General features: G+C 31.9%; 3 protein-coding genes and 2 long non-coding RNA genes across 5 annotated transcripts; 1 reads left to right on the forward strand and 4 right to left on the reverse strand.

Annotated features, from left to right (window-relative positions):
- Window positions 1-1,373: 1,373 nt before the first annotated feature.
- On the forward strand, window positions 1,374-2,012 carry LOC107487294 (uncharacterized). The gene has a single exon (XM_016107912.1). It carries the CDS (start codon window positions 1,374-1,376, stop codon window positions 2,010-2,012), a length of 639 nt encoding a protein of 212 aa, XP_015963398.1.
- A 932-nt stretch (window positions 2,013-2,944) lies between these two features.
- Window positions 2,945-3,773, reverse strand: LOC127747756 (uncharacterized). Its single transcript, XR_008009626.1, has 3 exons — window positions 3,495-3,773; window positions 3,281-3,376; window positions 2,945-3,188 (listed from the first exon to the last, which is right to left on the reverse strand). It is a non-coding gene; the product is annotated as an uncharacterized LOC127747756 (long non-coding RNA).
- A 348-nt stretch (window positions 3,774-4,121) lies between these two features.
- LOC110281643 (uncharacterized) lies at window positions 4,122-5,073 on the reverse strand. Its single transcript, XR_008009624.1, has 2 exons — window positions 4,624-5,073; window positions 4,122-4,530 (listed from the first exon to the last, which is right to left on the reverse strand). It is a non-coding gene; the product is annotated as an uncharacterized LOC110281643 (long non-coding RNA).
- Window positions 5,074-9,707: 4,634 nt separating this feature from the next.
- LOC107487295 (uncharacterized) lies at window positions 9,708-12,421 on the reverse strand. The gene is made up of 2 exons (XM_016107913.3): window positions 11,887-12,421; window positions 9,708-10,056 (listed from the first exon to the last, which is right to left on the reverse strand). Exons 1-2 carry the CDS (start codon window positions 12,413-12,415, stop codon window positions 9,848-9,850), a joined length of 738 nt encoding a protein of 245 aa, XP_015963399.1. The 5' UTR covers window positions 12,416-12,421; the 3' UTR covers window positions 9,708-9,847.
- A 1,991-nt stretch (window positions 12,422-14,412) lies between these two features.
- On the reverse strand, window positions 14,413-14,836 carry LOC107487296 (glycine-rich cell wall structural protein 1.0-like). The gene is made up of 2 exons (XM_016107914.1): window positions 14,731-14,836; window positions 14,413-14,615 (listed from the first exon to the last, which is right to left on the reverse strand). Exons 1-2 carry the CDS (start codon window positions 14,834-14,836, stop codon window positions 14,413-14,415), a joined length of 309 nt encoding a protein of 102 aa, XP_015963400.1.
- Window positions 14,837-21,667: the final 6,831 nt, after the last annotated feature.

Below are 21,667 nucleotides of genomic sequence, written 5' to 3' on the forward strand. Positions count from 1 at the left end.
GCGCCACGTGTAGAAAACGCTTAAAACGCTGGGGGCGATTTCTGGGCTGTTTTTGACCCAGTTTTCAGCCCAAGAAACACAGATTAGAGGTTGCAGAATGGAGGACTCAGAGGAACACTTCCTGTTACTTCCCAAGTTAAGCGTGGACCCTATAAAACAAGTGGTCCCCATCCATCAATTGAAGACTTGCTGATTATTTAGTTAATTCTGATTTAAAACTTTATTTTTATCTTTAAATTAGGAAAAGATTTATTTTAGTTTTTAGAAATTAGATTTTTAAATTAATTAGGATTAAATATAAAAGGGAAAAGGAACTTCCCTGAGGGGGGATTCCATTAGTTAACTTTTCATTCCACCTCAGCCCAATTTACAATCCTAGTTTTCGTATGACCTTCTTTCTATTTTAGTTCTTGTAAAACTTGGAAAAGCTCTTTACTTGAACAATAGCTTGAAAACAATTTCTCCTAAATTTTAATTATTTGGATTTAATGGGATACGTGACATATAATCCTCTTATTTTTAGGTAATTAGAATTTTTGTGGCATATAAACTGGAATTTGATCATCACCCTCTAATTGGAATTAATTAACCAAGGAATTGCGATTGATGAATTTTAGAGGAGACTAGAAAGGTCTAAGGAATTAGGGTCTAGTCACATATAGTTTGCCATCAATTAAATATTTCATGATTAAAATAAATTAGTAAGAAAAGTCAATCCGAAAAATAGATAACTCTGAAGCCTTAACTGTTTCTCCATATTTGGTTTTCAACTTATTTACATACCTGTCTTCAAATTTTCTGAATTTATTATTTAATGCTCTTTGAACATCCAAAACTCTTTTCTGCTTGCGTAACTAAGTAAATCATTTAACCGTTGTTGCTTAGTCCATCAATCTTCGTGGGATCGACCCTCACTCACTTGAGGTATTACTTGGTACGACCCGGTGCATTTGCCGGTTAGTTTGTGGTTGTAAATTCTGCACCACGTATCTCTGTTATTACCCGGTGGAAGAATAGCACATTTACAGTTTGCAATCCCAATCAACCTAGATGAATTCTCAACATGTAATATAAAGCAAAATAGTGGTTTGGCATATTTGATTATAAGGGCCAAGATTATTATATGGGATGAAGCTCCGATGGTAAACAGACTTTGCATTGAAGCCCTTGACATGACGATGAAAGACATCTTGCGATTTAAGAATCCAAAAAGCCTTGACCAGCCATTTGGAGGAAAAACTGTCGTATTTGGGGGTGATTTTTGACAAACATTACCGGTGATACCTAAAGGCAACAAACAAGATATTGTAAACGCAACAATAAACTCATCTTATCTGTGGGACAGTTGCAAGCTTTTGGCACTAACAAAGAACATGAGACTCAGAGATGAGGATGATGATGAGAGCAACAATGATCTTAGATTGTTTGCTGAATGGATTCTTGCAATAGGAGATGATAAATGTGGAACATCGATTAAGGGGATAGAGAAGATTCAAATCCCTAATGATATTCTTATTGAAAATTGGGACGACCCTATACTTGAAATTTGCAAAGCAACATACCTTGAATTGTTTGGGTGTTCCAATAATATAGCACACATTAAGGACAAAGCCATTCTTGCACCTACACTTCAAATGGTGGATGAAATAAATAGTTTCATGATGAATCTGAATCCCGGAGAAGCCAAAATTTATTATAGTTCTGACACATGTCAAAATAATGCAAACAATGATATATTGGCATCAGTACATACACCAGATAGTCTTAACACCATCAGATGCTCCGAAATTCCTAACCATAAGTTGACACTCAAAGTAGGGACCCCGATTATGTTGTTAAGGAATATAGACCACTCCGCAGGTCTATGTAATGGTACTAGGTTAGTGGTAACTAAATTGAGAAACCACATCATTGAAGCAAGAAGCCTAACAGGGAACGACATGGAGCAGAAAGTCTTTATTCCGCGGATGACGCTAACTCCATCTGATCATAGGATACCATTCAGTTTCTAAAGGAGACAATTTTCTATCATGATTTCCTATGCTATGTCAATTATCAAGAGTCAAAGACAATCATTGTCAAATGTCGGATTTGTTTTGAAGAAACCTGTCCTCACACATCGATAGTTGTACGTGGCTATATCCAGGGTTACTCATAGGAGGGTGCTCAAGGTTTTGATATGTCATGACGACCATCAAAGGAAGGAAACAGATAATGTGGTATATAAAGAGGTGTTTCGGAACGTAGATTAGATTCAATCTTCATACCAATTGAAGGTAAGAAAACATGCATTTGGCTGCATTTAACTTATTACTTACCCATCCTTATTGAATGCTTTATTAATGTGAAATTATATTGTCCAACTTAGCATTAGGTGATTACAATCGCATATGAATTGTAGGATATATTTGTGTAGTTAGCCCAACCTATTTCATGGAGATTTACCTTGCTTATATTATTGTTAAAATCTTTCAACACATGACAAATTAGTTGTGAATGGCCATTTGGGGCCAAATTAATAACTTATTAAGTTATTTATATTTATAAAATCATTACTGATCCCAAACTTCTTTTGGTTTATAGCACAATCAGATGCATTAAATTTGTCAATCATCATCCGAGACATAACCTCTTGGCTTCCCATGTCACATGATACTGTTTTATGGTTATGTCACTTTACTTGAGAGGTAATCATGCATTTACATTTCATTGCTTAGTTTATTTTACTCCATGATTAATTATTACCTAATAAATGACATTTGTTTTCAATTTGGCATTAGGAAGTCTTTGCACTTCTTACCACCTCATCTCACAAGGTTTTAAAAAAGGTGATATTCCTACCATGGATTTAGTCAGTCATTTGGTAAGCGTAGCACTTTTAACACACCCATGTTCTTATAGTCTTAATAGCAGTTCCTTTTTCATTATGAACAATCCATTCCCTTACAATTTCCATGACATTGGCAGAAACTAATCTACTACTATTTGTCGATATTATCAACAAAGTAAATTAAACATACAAATCAACCATGGCATACAAAATCAAATTTTTTTATTTGAGCAAGTCACTAAGACTGGGTCTAACCTCAAGTATTCCGCACGACACTTACAACTTTTACAGGAGGAACTAGCCCAGCCGTGACCAGGTATCTTACATATACTGAAACCTCAAATTTTCACATGCCAAGCTGCAAGTTGGCAAACAATAAAAATTTACAGTTTTTCAATCAATACAGGCTTAACAAACCAAATTCGTGTGGTAAAATTGTAAAGATGGTACCTTAACCATCTTTCTTATGTATGAGGACCTTTTGTATCCTCGGTCTGATCAACATCCACGGATATGCCACCAACCATTCTTTCAAAAGTGTCAATCCTAAAAGGTTAAACATTTTGCAAAAGCTCAATTGCCTACGTCAATTTGCCAATCACAAACAACAACATCAGCTGTAAAATTAATGTAGTTAGCAAATTCTCTGAATTTTAACCCTTACGACAACATAAATCAGGGCTTTCCATCTCCATTCAGTTCACGGAACTTAGGGTCCTTCACAAAATAACAAAGCATCACCCTGAACACGATCAACTTCAAAGAAACATAAAATTAACCAATACCAAAAGCTCAATCTCTATTGGAGGAGACTTTATGCTGGCAAAGCACGGCTATGTACAACCCGTTCAACTCCCATTGAAGCAGAGCCAATAACCCCAATTGTCAGTTCCATTCTAATTGGTATAAGAAAGAAAGCTTTCCACTTTCATGTATTGGTCTTTGTTAGGTGGGGTACCTAATTATTACACATTGGTTACAGTTGTTTTATAAATAGACCCATGCATAAAATGTAATTTATACTAAAGAAACTTATTAATCACTTTATCTTTAGGGATAAGTATTGTTTTGGTCCCTAACGTTGAGGGTCAGAATCGAAATCGTCCCTGATGTAATTTTTGACTTAAAATCGCCCTTAATGTTGCATTTTGTTTTAAAACCGTCCTTTTTAAAAAAAATTTTTCTAAATGACAAAAATACCCTTTTCTCACCATTTCATTCTTCTTCTTCTTCCAGGAGAACTTAAAAGTAGTAGCAGTAAAGCTTATTGAGAACTTTCTGAACAAAGGTATATTCAACATGAAAATGACATAGAAACAGTTCAAATACTAATTTCACCAACATATTGTGCTACCTCAGTAACAGAAAAAACTCAAGATCAATGACAAATCAATATCTAGCACTAGCGGCATGATAACAAACAAACCGGAATTTAAAGAGGCAGTAAAACCCAAACTATTAGAACCCAATCCAGTACCACCAATATGTAATCCCTGCAGTTTTGTTGCCCCAAGAAATTGAAAAGAGAGCCGAGAAAAAACAAGTATATATTGAACAAATATGAAGTGATCCACAGCGGGAACTGGAGTGAATCAAACTCAGCTTCATGTCTTTCACTTCACCTGTTGTTTTGCATGATCAACCTCTTGCTCTAACTGCATTAGCTTCACACAACATGATTCTAGTTGCTGTACATAGGCCTGCATAGAAATATCACCTATCACATGAACAATTAGTATATCTAAGCATTTGCTGCACATCTAACATGATTTCCAATGTATAACCTTCCAAACCTTTTTGCGCAAACGACTCTTACGAGCAACCTCTCGATTTTGTGCAAGGCGTCTCTGTATCTGCATGTTTCAGCTTGTTAATTCCTTTTTTCTTTATAACCCTATAATGAGTATGAATACATGACAGGCATAAAAAATCGGTAACCATAGGACCTCTGAATTTGTTGGTGGGTGTGGGTCTAAATTTGCTTTTGAACCCATTTAACCATAACCAAGCACCGTGATCTGTTTCAAAATTTCTACATACAGCTAAAGATGGAGACCCAGAAGAAGCAGAAGATGAAGAAGCAGAAAGCAGAAGAAGAAGAAGAAGCAGATCCAGAAACAGAAAGCAAAGGCAGAATCAAGAAGCATAAGATGAAGCAGAAGACGAAGTAGAAACAGAGGCCGAATAAAGAAGCAGAAGTGGCGAGGTGTAGCGGCAAGGCGGTGAAGAACAGTGGCGAGAACGCGGCGCCTCTTTTCCCTTTCTCCCCTCCCCCTGGTGTCTTTTCTTTTTTTAATTTTATAATTTTTTTATAAAAAAGGATGATTTATAAAAAAAGGGGTATTTTTGTCATTTATAAAAAAAATTAATTAGAAAGGACAATTTTAAAATAAAATGCAACATTAAGGACGATTTCGATTCTGAGTACCAAAACAATACTTATCCCTTATCTTTACAAAAGTCATAGCTAAAAAGGCTTAAAATGTGGGGAGTGGATCCTCTCCAGTGAAAAAAAAAAACTGGATGGTGTCCAGTGTAGAATCTCACTCTTGATTATTCTTTTTTTCCTATTTAATTTTGGTCACACTTATAGAATTAAAGGTGAGAGATTACACTTTATTCTCTCAAGTGTTAAAAAAATGGAGAGGATCCATTCCCTAAAATGTGACTTATCTTTATAAAGCCTCATCATTATTATTACTTATTAGTCACCTTTTAATCTCTACCATGTCTTAAGATAGATTTAAAATGAAACAAAAAAAATATTGTGCACACAGTAAGACTCATTAGTGACTGATGAGGTAGGTAACCAATTTTATGTATAAAAAAAAGGGCTATTATACATAAGACCATTTTTGTTCACGTAGTTTTGCTAAAAGTGATAGGAAATTAGGTTCTTACTTCTTATATTAGACTAATAAACTCATTTGTTATTAATTAAACATTAATATAGAGTGCAATAATTATGAAGTATCAATACATATTAAATTAATGTCCAATAATTAAAAAAATATGTCTAATGAATGCTATTAAAAAAATTTAACTATATTATTTATGACCAATATAAGAGCATTATTCTTTTATAAACTGTGCACAATATTAATTTAATAATAATTAGTGCATTTTTTTAAATCTTTTAAGTGACCGACAATTAGTCCTTTTACGTAATGGTTTATTAATATATTAACAAAAATTATTTCAAATTTTTAAACATATATTAATTTTAACTAAAATATTAAAAATATAACTATGCCAAATTCTATACATTAATTTTTTAATTCAAACTCTACATTAATATTACTAATTAGTATGAACTATTAAATTTACAAACAATTTATATACAAATACAATAAATAGATTATGTATACAATTCGCGCATCTCGCAGGTTTTACACTAGTTAAAAGAATCGGTTCCGCTACGTTACCAACAGCATATCTGCCAACTTCTGCCAACTCTTATTTATAATTGTGTTTCATAGAAGTGTGTTCGTGGATGTGTCTAATAAAAATATCTTTTTTATAACTGTGTTTAATAGAAGTGTCTTTATAGATATATTTTCTGGATGTGTCTCTTTATATATGTGTTTAAAATATATTAATTATTAGATACATCTACGAACATACTTCCATGAAACACAAATATAAATAAGAGTTGACAGAAGTTGGCAGATAATATGTTGGTACCCTATACTTTTCCTAAAAGAATATGTTGATATGGCAATGGAAATGAAAATGTGGCATCTTTTGATCTTCTATTCTTCTTGGGTTTTCAATCCTGTTGGATAGTACCTCTTTGTTTTCTTATGATGAATACTCAAACTCAAAAACTCGTGCGTGTAGAAATATAGAGTAAATAGACAAGAAATGCATAAAAAAATTTTGAGATTACAAAAGTACACATCACATAATTAAAATTTTAATGTACACACTAAAAATAGCTAACAATGAACAAACCTAACCTGCCATTAGAGGAGTTTTGTTTTTGTTTAGTTTAGTATATATGTGACCACATCAAAATGTTGAGTTGAACTTTTTATCATTGTTTAGGGTATCTAAGTGAAAAACAACAATTTTGTTTATTTTAAAATCAACAAAATATTATTATTAAAGGATAGAACGTCGTTTTTTAGTCATAAATTGATTGAACCCTAGTTTTACAAAATTCGCTAGAGGTGACAACTAGGGTGAGAGGTTGAAGACATGTATGTCTAGAGATGAGATTTGAAGATTGGAAGAGAGCACTTCACGTTAAAACAGCTTAAGTGATACTGGTAGATCATCAATCGGAGTTGCTGCATCAAAGAGAAAGAAGAAGGAAAAAAACCCTTTTAATGGTAACAAATGCTACTATAGCATTGAGGTGTTGTTGTTAAAGTCGCGAACAATAGAGAATCCAAAAAGATGGTTCTTTTGTTGTCCTTTGTATAAGGTGTGCGTTTGCAACTTGGTTTCAAACTGTGTTTATTGGAAGTCTTCCTTTATATTCATATCTTATTCTGTTTATCTTCAATGAAACAGAAATCTGAGTTGAGATATGAGTATTTTGTCTTGATAAAGTTCAAGATGAGTACAACAACAAAACTATTTTGGATGCTAATTTGTTGCAACATTCAAATTTTGGAGAACAGAATGATATTTCGAGTCAATGGATGGACCTATATGTTGCAACGCGTGAAATTGATGTTGAACTTGAATACTAGGATGAGAGCTGAAATTAGTGACCTAAAGAAGTTGATAATTAAATTGTATACGAGAATGGTTATTTAGGATTCTGCTTCAAAAAAACAACACTCTACCCTTTAACAATAATATTTTGTTGGTTTTAAAACAAGCAAAATTGTTATTTTCCACATAAGATATCCTAAACAATGATAAGGAGTGCCGATTCACCATTTTAATGGCCAATATATACACTAAATTTAACAAAAACGGAGTCTTTTAACGGCATATTAGTTTTGTCCATTGTTGAAAAAAAAATATATATATATATATATGAAAACTTCTCGAACTTATCCATCCAATTCCTAACCTTCTTCTGGGACTCATAACCTCTAGAGGAGAGAAACAGATCGCTTTCTTTGTTAATGATGTGGTTGAGGCTTCGATTCTTCATCCATTTAAGTCGTATCTTCACTATGCTCCATCACCATTGTTGCTGGTGGTGGTGGCAGAACTTGAACAATTAGAGACACGATTTTTGTTAAATTTATTGTGCATTTAATTTGGATTTTGATTTGGAAAAATTAGAGTTTTAAACTAAGGAACGTGATTCAATATACAAGGGATGTCACATTTTTATTTTTGTTTGTCATTTCAACCAATTTCTTTATATAAAAAAAAAAGATTTTTTATGGTTGAACATTTTTATAGTATTTTAAAATATTTAAAAAAGTTATCAACATTTTCGAAGATTAGGAAACAGTTTTTGTAGATTACCATCATTTAACGGAAAAACAAAGAGAGGCAAGTCCACCATTCCTATCAATAATGAAAGATTCCAATGGTAACAAAATTGACTATGAAAGAATTAAATAAATTTTATATCCATAAAAGATTAACTGTGTTCGACAAAAATATCCAATTCTTAAATTTTTATTAATTTCATTTAAACCATGTTAAATCTCAAAATTAACCTTATCACCAATCATCTTCAACTTTTAACCTTTTGATATGCCTCCTTCTTCATTTCTTCTTTTTCCTCTTCTTTCATTGTATAAACAAAATGGAAACAAAAGAACCCTAAGGCCAAATCTATTTTCTTTCCAAATTTGTCCATAATTATTCACACTTGCGCCTCTGCCGCGAGCTGTGCGGCATGTGCCTCTAGTTTGGCGTTCTGCCATATGGCCTTCTCAACCTCCGCCTCCTTCTCTCTGAGCTGCCGTGCCACCACCTCTTTCATGGCGGTCAGCAGCAGTTGGTAGTGTTTCTGCCTTTTCTCTGCCAATATCCGCCACAACTCCTAAACCCTACTCTGAGGAGAAAAATCGTTCGCATCAGCGATCGCCAAAAGTAAATGGAAACTATAAGGAAGATTTAGAGCAAAGTGAATCCGATGAAAAGGATGGTGTTGATCTTGGAAGCGTTATGATTGGTTGTTTTGAACTTTTATCCAATAAAAAAAAAGAGTGATTAAACAAGAATGAATAATTTGGTACCTGAGTTTAGAAAAATTGTTCAATTTTGCCCCTTTGTTATTTGATTTGAGAAGCAAAGTCTTATGAAAATAGAGATAAGAGAGAAGAATAAAAAATGATGAAGATGGAGATCCATGAAGTTTTAATGTTTGTTGTTATTGTTGTTGTGAAAATTGAAACTCGAAAGATATTAATAGATTATTATTATTGTTGTTGTTGTTCATGACCACATTGTTGTTGTTGTGAACTGTGGATTATTTTCTTTCGAGAATTAGTACCTGAAAATTAAATGATAATGTTAGGTGATGAGTTAGAAAGAAGGGAGGTAAACAGATTTGGAAAAGAGATAAATTTGGATTTAGAATTTTTTTTGTTTCTCATTTTATATTATTTTTGTGATGGAAGAAGAAAAAATAAAGGAGGGTTGAATATTGAAAATGATTAGTTCCAAGAGTTAATTTTAGAATTTAATGTGTTTTTTAAATAGAATTAACTAAAATTTAACGATTAAATATTTTTGTCAAATATAATTTATTTATTTTTAATATAAAATTTATTTAATTTTTTAGTCAATTTTGTGAGCATTTAAATTTTTTATAGTCAAAAATAGTTATTTATTTATTACTACTATTCTATTACTAGCTACTACTACTACTACTAATAATAATAATAATAATAATAATATAATAATAATAATAATAATAATAATAATAATATAGCAAAAGTAGGTGCAGGTAAATTTGAAGGACACATGGTGCCATCTTATATTATGATTGCTTAAAAATGTAAAAAACTTCAAAATCACAATTCATGCATATATGAAAACACAAAACGCATTATTATTAGTTTATTACTACTTCATTCTTCTTCCAACATCTCATTAAAATTGCTTGTCTTCTTTCTCCTCTTCTTCTTCTTCACCCGCCGCAGGCTCATTCAAATCAAACCCTAAAATAATTTTCCCTTCTTCCTCAATTACTCCCTCCACTGGGAGGTTGAGGTCAAACAGCAGGTTGCGAACCGCCGGTGAAGCTCCACCTTCTCCAACCTCGCCGGAGGCATCAGCACTGCTTCCTTCTTCGCCAGCAGCTAAACCACATACATCACAAAATGGAAAATTGAAAAAGACAATGAATGAATCATTAGATACTCACATGAATGTATATGTGAAATTCATTTTATTAAGTAGCAATAAATAAAAGATATTAAAACTTGTCCTACTTCAGATATTTTTATTTAGAGAAACACGCACGCACACAAACATTATCAAACTAGATCTAGATAGAATTTTAGATCCATATAGAATTCGTTCTTAGATTCACATGTATAATTAAGATTCTTCATTAGATTGATTCTCTGATGTTACGTTTGACCGTGAATGACATGAAACATCATAAACATTACAAAAGACTCTATCTGATTAATGGGTGGAGACAAATAAGACATAAATATAAAAACATAAAATGATAAACACAAGACATGAAATTTAAATACTTATTTGGTATTTAAGTATATAACACTACTTGTAATTCATTATTTGAATAAAATGACAATATTATTTTTGTCACAAATCACTACCACCATCTTTCAGTTTAAATTACTGCCATTAAAATCACCATCACCACTTTTTTATCACCATTTCAGTTCAAATTACCACTATTAAAAATAGCAAAGCAGATAAAAAAATTAAAAAATCAAATCCAATTCAATTTAACATGCATGTGAATACAATTTTTAATCAACATTCGATCCAAATAAAAAATAAATAGGAAAAGTATAGGTAGACAATAAAAATACTAAACAATGTGAACAATAGATATATCGAATGTTTATTTCATTAGGTGTGAGGATGATTATTCTAATATTAAGATTTAGGTGAGTAATTTGGAGGTGTAGTTTGTTTTGATTTGATTGGTAATTGTTCATGTTGTTCAAAAAAGTTATTAATTACTTAGCATAATCCAAATAAATAATATATGAATTAAAAATAAAAAAGAAAACTATAGAGATATGACTTCGAGAAAAAAGAAGCAGAGAAATGGGGGAAGAGAGACGGAGATGAAACTTGAAGAGGCAAAGAGATGAAAGTAGATCAAAATACGTAGAGGGAGACATAAAAGTGACGACGACAATAGCTGATTTAGCAAAGGCAGAGACGATGACGAATTTGATAGAAAGAGACTCGAAGATGAAAAGAGATAGACCATGATGGATGAGTCAGCTATGACGACAATAGAGAGCCGGAGAGGAAGGGAGGAGAAAGAGAGACAGTAAAGGAGGATGCGAGAATGGAGGAGAAGTAACAGCAAAAAAGGATAAAGAAATAGTAGTAGTGAAGAGAGACAGAAGAAATGAGATGACGGTTTAGGTGGGAGGCATCAAGAAAGAAAGGAGGGAGAAGAAATGAGATGACGGTTTAGGTGGGAGGCATCAAGAAAGAAAGGAGGGTGTGAAGACTGAGAAAGAAAGATAAAAGTAAAAGGTAAAAATTTAGGTGTAATCTCATGTAAAGTTGATAACTAAAAATTTTTAGATAAAAATTTAGTCAAATTATTTAAATTATTTAACTGTTTTTAACTATTAATTTTACGATAAAATTGATACCTGAATTTTTATCTTTATATTTATATATGTTATCATGTTTATTATAATTTTGTATCTCATTAAATAAACAATGCACATATGTTACGGTATTTATATTTTTAATAGACATAGACACTAACCAAATAGGCTCAAAATAATAAAACAGCCACATTTATACAAACACAATATATAACGCATTGACTGAATTAAAATTCAAATATCTTATAATCAAATACACACATAAAAAAATAATTCAATTTTTAATTAATTTATACTTATATATTTCTATTTAATAATTTAAACTTTTAGAATAAATAATTATATGACTAGATATACCCTCGTGACGGTTGCCACTAGCATTGGTGGCGGCCTTTGAAGAGGCAGAGGGGAAAGTAGGTGGCTTGAAGAAGCCACGGTACTGGCGATCAGGGTGTTTTCTCATATGTCCAAAGGCTCCCTTCCAACTCGAAAATGTTTTGCTACAAATTGGACATGTTGGTGTACCGCTTGGAGGATCAATAATTTCGGAAGCCTTTCGCCTTTTAACAGGACCAATAATGTTACTACCACCCAAAACCACTGCACCACCACCCACCGCAGTTGCGATAGCCCCACTTACCATCATCTGCGGTGGTGATGGTGGTGGTGGTGATGGTGGAAGGCTTCCTCCTCCATTAGTATCATTATTTGTTGTGAGATCCGTGAGAATTTTCTCAGGAGTCTTGAGAATGATTAGTTTTTCTTCTTCACCGCTTAAGTTGGGTTGATCAACAAGTGGTGAAGATGGTGGTTCAGTAACGGGAGTTGAAAGGGACAAGGATGGAAGTGAGGTGGTGGAAGCAGAGGTAGATTGGTTCTTCTCCATTTTTTGATAATGAGAGTGAGCCTGAGAAGGAAATTGTGCGATAAAAGGATATATATTTGCATGTCAATATATATATGGGAGGTGCATGAATCATCCTTTACTCAATTAATCGTCTATCAAATATATAATTTAATATAAATATTAAAGTTGTTTACCAACTTTAAATTATTATCTTTATATAAAAATATTTTTACATGATTAGTTATTATATTAATTCATATAATTATGTTAGCTAGGTGTATATTAAAATCAACTATTAAACTCGATTATTAAAGTAAAATATATATTAGATTATAAAATTTATATTAAAAATTAGTTAAATTATATATGTATTACACATTGGTGTAATCATATTTATTCTTTTGGATAATCATTCAATTAATAATATAAAAGATAGTTATTTTTGTTAATATAATATTAAGTAATTAGATGTACGTATAAAATTATTATATACTGATAATTCATCAAAATTAAATTTATGTATTTATATATAAATATATAATAACTAATTTTAATAGATGATTTTAGTGTATAAATAACATTTTGAATTAATTAATGTGTATGTATTATTCTCGTGGGGTTGAAAAAATCGTTGCCAATAGGGCTTCTCGAGAGGGAATGAAAAGTGTGGCATGTGGTGGAATGAGTATAATTAGTACAAACGAACATTTAATGTCAATTAATCCCTAATTATGTTATTTACTTCTTTGGATTACAAAAGTTGGCCAAGTGTTGTCTCTCTTTTTTTTAATTCTTTTTTATATGAAAAAATATAAATAGATAATGAAAATATTAAACAATATAAACAATTGATATATTAGATATTTAATTTATTAAGTGTGTGGATAATTATCTTAATATTAAGATTTAAATAGATAATTTAAAAATGTAATATGTTTTTATTTTATTAGGTCAATTTTAAAGCTTTTTGTGTATATTGTTCACAAAAGTTATAATCTACCTAACAAAACCTTTTTTTATATATATAGCTTCTTTTATTATTTGTTTCATTTGTATGACATAAATTTAGCAAAATGAAAAAATAAATACATATATAAATTTTTATCATCAAGATGCTTGATGATGCTTCATATATAAAAGAAATACATTTCTTATATATGGTAAGATATCTATGAACTTAATTAAATTATAATTTGGTCAAATAGATCATTATTATTATTGAATTTGTTATTAATTAGTTATTTTAAAAAAGCTCTTTATTATTAATTCATTTTCACTCTCTTCCTTTATATTTAATTTATATGACAAAAGAATACAAAAATAACTAAAATATTAGAAAAAGATTTAAAAGAAATAAAAACAGACAAAATAATATTTAATTTTATGTGCTAACATAACTTGATTGAATGTATTTTAATTTATAATAAAAAATATATTTTAATTTAATTGAATTCTCTATGTCAATTCCAATATATGTATCTAAGCCACTAAATTTCACACATGGAATCTAGTCACTTGGATATGTTGCCACAAGTATGGATATACACCTCTTATATAATTATATAAATTTTCAGGTTTAATTTATAAGGATGACACTGAAAGTTCTGTTTCTAAATTGCTTAATTAAAAGGTTGCACATACAACAAAATTTTTGGGTAAATATGAATCCGGAAATGAATATAAAGCAACAAAATGAAAGAGCATGGATGTGAATATATATTACTGATATTTACTCATAAATTAAAATAAATATTCCAAATAAGTAGGATATCCATCACCAGTATTATTGTATTCATAATGATTATACCAAATAAAAATTATAAATCAACCCCCATTTTCTCACTTTAAAAATATGTTTTTCAACAAGTAACCAATCCATACATAATTTAACTTATAAACCAGAAAAAACTTAAAACCAAGAAACCCATAAAGTAACAAAATAAAACACCATGCATGCATATTATTATACAACTCAAGCATAATAATATAAATGTGATTAATTAACTTGACTAATCTTCCAAAAATTCTCATCATCATCATGCCTTGTCTTCTTCATCGGCAGGCTTATTGAGATCAAACCCTAAATCTTTTCCTTCATCACCGTTCCCTCCTTCACCACCACCGCCGGCTCCTCCAATTGGCTGGTTGAGATCAAATGCTCCGCCTTCTCCAACTTGCCCGGCGGCGCCAGCACTTCCTCCTTCGCCAGAAGCGGCACTACTTCCTCCCTCCGCAGAGCCTAAACCACATAAAAAATAAAAAATAAAAAACAAAGACAACAAATCATTAGATCACACACCGTGAGAAATTATATATATTTTTTCTTTGATCTTAATTTTCATAACAATATATACCCTGGGTGGTGGCACCACCAGTAGCAGCGGCGGTGGCGGCAGCAGAGGACGTGAAAGTTGGTGGCTTAAAGAAGCCACGGTACTGGCGATCAGGGTGCTTCCTCATGTGTCCAAAAGCACCTTTCCAACTTGCAAAAGTTTTGTTACAAACTGGGCATGTTGGTGTTCCAGTGGAGGAGGAAGGAGAGGAGGAGGAGGAGGAGGAGGAGGAGGAGGAGGAGGAAGCATTTTTGTCCATAATTGAACCAAGAAATGAGATGGAGTGTGAAGGAGAAGAAAGGGTGCATGAATGAAAATGATTAATTACTGTTATGTATATATATACAGAGAAATACAGAATCAAGTTTAAGAGGGTGTGTGTGTGTTTAAGAGAACACGTAGCTTTGTGAAAGGATGCGATGCCAATAAACACCTTTTCGAGACGCCGGAACAAGTTTAAATGTTTAGCGCCAACACACAAATTTTGGTGCCAAATTAATTAAAACTATTGTCTCTTCATTTCATTTCTACGTGTATTTCAAAAGTTAGTGAAGGAAATGGAAATCATAATAATGTCCAAATTATATTTCTTTGTTTGTAATAATAAAATGGACGAGGTATATATACAAAAGTTTAGTTTTGATATAATAATGCAAAACATACACATATGAAAGGAATAAAATCATATAGCTAATTGTAAATTTAGTTACATAAATACTAAGTCAAATATTATATTATATTATATTATATTGTTAGTATCTATTATCACGGTTATTAAAAGAACATAATTTTACTAAAACAATAATTTTAATATATAATAAATTTATGGAAAATGCATTAAAAATTAAAATAGTTCTAATAAATTAATCGAGTATATGAGTTGAATTCTAATACACTGTTATTATAATAATTTTTTATAAGCATTTACCTATATAATATAGGGTTAAATACAATTTTGATTCCTAAAATATAGGTTGAAAATTTTTTTCGTTTCTAACCTTTTTTGCATACAAAATCGTCTCTAAAATTTAATTTGGATTTAAAATCATCCTTCAAATCAAAATATCATTCTCCTTTTTCATTAAAATACTCGGTTTCTATTCTTCTTTTTCTTCTTCTTCTTCATCATAGCATCACCTATTCTTCTTTTTTTTTCTTCAACTAAAATTTTAACGTAGCAACAGAATTTCAACTAACAAATATCAAAAAATTAAAAATAGAATTTTAACTAGCAACATATCAAAAACAGAAGAATGAAATCAGAATCAAAAACAGAAAAAATAGAAGTAAAAAAATAATAAAATTAATCAGAATGAAATCAGAATCAACAACAATGTGATTAACAAAATTAATAAATTAACAAATCTAACAATGCAATTAATAAAAAAAAAACAGAAGCAGAATTGGTAGAGTTGCAGTGGCAGTGTTGGCCGCTAGTGGTGGAGGTAGAACAGGGGCTGTCTTCTATGTCTGGTTCAGCGATAGAGAAGCTAATGAAGATGATGGTGACGTCGCCAGCAGTTTGTTGGAAAAAAGAGGCCGGCTTCAGTGGTCTCTGTTCAGTGAAAAAACTGAGGGCGAGCAAGGGTGAATGGCTAGGTTGGACAGGAACAAAGGAGGGAGACGTTACGACGACTTGAGTGTCGACAGTAACACTAGGAATCCGGGATTTTGGATTCGCGGAGAGGGGGACAGAAAACTCACCGCGATAGAGCTAGCACGAAAGGGAGAAGAGGGAGGTGGGTAAGGAGACATGCGGAGGCACTGTGGTGGGAAAAGGAGAAGAAGAATGGCGTCGATTCCCCCTCCTTCTCTTCCCTCCGCCCGCGTCCCGGACCCTTCTTCTTCTTCCCTCCCCTTTCTCGTGATTTTCTTCTCTCTCTCTCATCTATTTCTTTCTCTTTTTTTCTTTTTTTTATTTTATAGTTTTTTGGTTAAGAATAATTTGGTAATAAAATTTAAAATTTAGGTAAAAAGAACAATTTAAAAACTAAGTTAAACCTTATAGATGATTTTGTATATAAAAAAGGTTAAAATCAAAAAAATTTTGACTTATACCTTAAAAATCAAAATCATACTTAACCCTATTATATATGTTATATTATGTTTATACCCCTTTTAAAATACGAAAAGTATGATACTTATTATTAACCCCATTATATATGTTATATTATGTTTATATCCCTTTTAAAATAGGAAAAGTATGATACTTATTAATGTAATAACATATAATTTAATATTTTATATAAAATATTATACATATACACCGCTAATATATGAAAATTAAGTTCGAGATCATAAATATTTTTTAGAGTAAAGTATCGTTTTTGTCCCCAACGTTTGGGGTAAATCCTATTTGTGTCCCTAACGTTTAAATCGTCCTATTTGTATCCCTAACATTTGTAAAAGTGATTCAATGTTATCCTGCTGTCAATTACACATCATGAACGCTTTAGTTTGAGTTTTAAAAATCTCTTCTTGAAATTAGAATACAAATGCCTTGTATAGAATCGATGATCCACTCCGAAAAATAGCTCATCAAAAGTTGAAATTAATTTCTACAACATTTACATAATTCACTTTTCTAGTGACATAATTGAATCTAAACATAAATAGTGGTTATAATATTAAAATCGAACACATCTAAGTGAGACCTAATTGAGAATGAATACATTCAAGTGAGAATAATTGAAAAATATAATCTGATTTGTTAGTATAATTGATAATAGGATAACATTGAATCACTTTCATAAACGTTAGGGATATAAATAGGACGATTTAAACGTTAGGGACACAAATAGGACTTACCCCAAACGTTGGGGACAAAAACGATACTTTATTCTATTTTTTATCAATCTTAAATATTACATATCTCTATCCAAAAAAAATTACATATCCATAACTTGCCCGCCCAAAGTAAAATTTTTTAGCTTGAATAACATTTACACCATGTGTAATAAATAATAAACTAACAATATCTCAAACTTTTAAAGTGTGTAGCTCCTTTCTTAATTTTATTTTAAAAAAATAAAAAAGATTTTTTAAAGGCATCATTACAAAAAAGGCGCTAATTTATAGGATTTTTTTAAGTTTTGCAGCGATTTTTAATCCCTACAAGTTACATTACGACGATTTTATTGACTGACGGAATTAGGTGTCCTGAAGTTTAATTACCGAAATTTTTAAAAAAGCGACACTATTTCAAATTTAAATTATGACGGTTTTTTACCTTCTGTAATTTATGATGGTTTTTAGTATATTGCGTCAGGTTTCTAAAGGCATACAACTACACTGTTTTGCAGCGATTTCGATTGAGGTTGTGGGGATTTTAAATCCCTGTAAATTACTTAGACTGAAAACTGTTTTTCTATTTGTTGGAGATGTAAACTGCCTAAATTTAAAAATTATTGCACAAATAAAACTGCCATAATATTTTTATTATGTATATATGTAAACTCCGAACAATTAGTAACTAACTAACTAACTAATAAATTAATTATTAATCAAAGTAATTAGAAAATGAGATTAGATAGTTTAATGTGATAGAAAAAATTAAAACTAAAATTTTGATACTAATTTTAAAGAATTTGGTCTAAAATTAGACCGAACGAACTGAACTGGGCCCAAAATGGGCCCAAGACCTAATTCAACCCAATAACCCTTATGAAGACAGCTTCCCCTTCCTCCCTTCTCATCATTCACGCTGCAAAACATTAGGGGAGGAAGGAAGAGAGCTCTCAAACCCTAGCTTCAATTCAAACCACCATAACTCTCCACTCTGAGCTCCGATCGCCGCATCGTTTGCGGCCATGCGATCATCGCGTCGAGCTTTACGATTCTACCAGAACAATTTTATAGGTAATGCGCTCTATCACCTCAGCCTCTCTACTCCTCAATTTTTTGACATTTAAAAGAATCCAAGTTGAGAATTAGTTGATTTTAGTTCTGTAGGTTCAATTTAGCTCGTGAATCTTGTTGGACTTAGCTCTCTTGGTCTGTGAATACAGTGAGGTCTCTAACCCTGACCAAATTCGGTTCTAGTATGTTAAATTGTAAATTTTGAGTATGTATGGTGATATATGTGAAATTAGGTGTATATATGTATATGTTGGAGCTTGAATTGTGAGCTTTAGAACTTGGTGAAGGTTGGGTATTCAAGCTTTGATAATTTTGGGGCTGGAGGGGCTGTGTTGGTTGGAGTTTCACCTTAAACAATACGCGAAAATCGGTTAAAGTATGGTTTAGGTTTTGCGTATTTAATATGTAATGTTCTGTGAAAACTTAGACTAGGTGACCATATATAGGATAAGAATGAATATATGTGTATGCTGTATGGTTTAGTGCCTTGATGATAATTGTGAATTAGGTTGAGGGTTGACTATGATTGGATATTGGGCATGAAAAATGGAGTGCTAAATGATGCTATGATGATAATTGCCATGTTGATAATAATGAATTTGTATGGGCATTGATTTACTTATGTTTTTATTGATATAAGTGTGAAGTTCATGTACTAGAGTTGTTTAAATTGGAGTATAATTGAGTGGAGGAAGGATGGGAACTGATATGCTATGATGTTGCTTGAGTTGGTGCTGAATTTAGGCATGATAGGTTGATTTTTGAAGGTTGGCTTGATAAAAATTTGAGGTTTTAGATTTTTGTAAAAATTGGATTTTTTGACAAACTTCAGCGAGTCATGACTTGGCTTTCGAACCCCCAAATAGTTTCAAACTTGTTTTATGTAAAAATTTGGTCCGTAAAATTTACGCCGTTCGAAGAACGGATGAAAAATATTTTGAAACGAAAAAGTTGTACAAATCGAAAGTTTGAGGTTTTAAATTAAATTCTGCAGCTTTTTAACTTAGCCAAAATTTTACCCAAAATCCCACCTATGCATACGCATACCCTCTCATACGCATGTGGTAGCTACTGCCTCACGTACATACGTACGCGAAATGGGCCAATATGCACGCTCACGCATACGCGTTACCTGGGCAAAATTGCTCTTATGCGTACGCATACATATGACATGCGTACGCATACCCCTGTTTTTCAGCAAATGGATATTTTGTGTTTTCAAGCCAGTTTAACCTCCTAAACCTCTGTTTTTACATTGTTAGTTCTAAATTTAGATAGAAAGCTTAGTAATAAAAAGAGAGTTGGGGAATAAAGGTAACTTGAAAATGAAGTAAAGGTTAGAAGTGATGAGATTAGACTATGGAAATCAAGGTTACTTGGAAGAGAAGAAAGGTTTGGAAGGATAAGTTGGTGTTGGAAAAGTGTAGAATTTGTGATGATGTATGATTAATGAGTTGAGAATGACGAATATGTATAATGATTTCGAAATCGAAATTGTTTAAGCTTGACCTGGCAAGGTTCGTGGTGGTTTACCGCTTGCCTAGTATCGAGAAGTATGTGGGGTTCGTGGTGGTGTACCGCCGACATGTTTTTGAAAGGGACTGGTGTGGGGTTCGTGATGATTTACCGCCCACATATTTTTTTTAAAAAGTGAATGCTTTGTGGGGTTCTTGGTGGTTTACTACCCACATGTGTGTGTTGTTTTTCCAATTGAAGATCTTGTGAGGTACACCTCGCAATGGTGGGGTTCGTGGTGGTGTACCGCCCGCCAGGTGGGGTTCGTGTTAGTGTACCGCCGATCGATTTTCGAGAGGACGATATCCGGGTTAGCTGCTGGATATGTCGGATTCTGGCAAAGTAACCAACATGTGAGCTCACGGCCAGTAGGACAGACATTCATCATATGTATTTTTGTTTGTTTGTTTGCTATGCCTTATTTGGGATTGCCTAACTGAATATATTATGATAATTGTGATAATTGCTACTTGTATTACTTGTCTCCTACCTGTGCTTGCAATTTCTTGTTTGGCTGTCTTTGCAAACTCATTGGAGATAGAGGAACAGAGGAAAGGTGGACAGGTTGAGTGTTAAGATAAAGTTTAAGTTGAGTTTTGAATTCCTTAGACACCTACCCCTTTAATGGTTTCTGTTTAGTAATTTTAAGCTTTATAATCTAAGTGTCAGCGTTCTAGGATTACCTCTAATATTCCCAGGATCTTATATATTATGTGCGTGGCACCTTAACTATGCTGAGAACCTCTGGTTCTCACCGCATACTGTGTTGTTGTTTTTAGATGCAGGTCGAGAGGCTCCTCGCTAGACGTCTGGACTTCTGAAGTGGAGTAGTCTCTGGGTTTTATTTTGATGTACAGTTTTATATATATGTACTTAACTTTCTCTCCGAATAACTTGTTTATTTTGTTCCTCTTAGAGGTTTAAGGAGAGTTGGGGTTTTAGCTATGTATTTTGGGGTTTTTGGGATGTGTATTTATGCATGTAAATATTCTCCGGCCAGCCTTTGCTTCGCATGCTGAGTTAGGAGCTTGTTATTTTGTATCTTTGATCCTCTATTCCTAATTTTGTTATCTTTCACTTGTTAACTACAGCTTTCTTGGCACACAAGTTATCTCGTTCTTGAGCGTTGTCCTTTTATTTTCGCAACTTTTGTTTCACCTGTTTTTCAAGACTTCTAGTTTATTATATTCTTTTCACTATTATTATTTAAATATTTTATTTTAGAGATTGTAATACCACACCACTTCTGTTTTACGACTTAAACGTAAAGCTCTGTGTGGTAGGGTGTTACAATATATATATATATTTTATTTTATAAGATATTAATATATAAAAAAAATTTTAATACTAATAAAATTATTTAAAATATAAATATAATTCATAATTCATTGTAATAAATAATGATTTCTTTATATTATAATAAAATGCATAATATCGTAATCAACATTATCTTCGTATATCTAATCCTAAAAATTAAACATGTTAAAATTCAATAAATTCACAGCTACCATTAATAAGTTCACTACTTGAATAAGTTTGTTTAGTAAATAAAATACAACATAATATCCAAACAAAATGTGAAAGA

The sequence above is a fragment of the Arachis duranensis genome, chromosome 5 (assembly GCF_000817695.3).
Source record: "Arachis duranensis cultivar V14167 chromosome 5, aradu.V14167.gnm2.J7QH, whole genome shotgun sequence".
NCBI classification, from domain to species: domain Eukaryota; kingdom Viridiplantae; phylum Streptophyta; class Magnoliopsida; order Fabales; family Fabaceae; genus Arachis; species Arachis duranensis.

Excerpts from the sequence above, each read along its gene's own strand:
- LOC107487295 (XM_016107913.3), bottom strand. The coding sequence starts at position 12,415 with ATGGAGAAGAACCAATCTACCTCTGCTTCCACCACCTCACTTCCATCC. Across the intron at positions 10,057-11,886 it reads TAGTGGCAACCGTCACGAGG|CTGCTGGCGAAGAAGGAAGC; the intron begins GTATATCTAGTC and ends TATGTGGTTTAG.
- LOC107487296 (XM_016107914.1), bottom strand. The coding sequence starts at position 14,836 with ATGAGGAAGCACCCTGATCGCCAGTACCGTGGCTTCTTTAAGCCACCA. Across the intron at positions 14,616-14,730 it reads TGGTGGTGCCACCACCCAGG|GCTCTGCGGAGGGAGGAAGT; the intron begins GTATATATTGTT and ends TATGTGGTTTAG.
- LOC107487294 (XM_016107912.1), top strand. The coding sequence starts at position 1,374 with ATGAGACTCAGAGATGAGGATGATGATGAGAGCAACAATGATCTTAGA.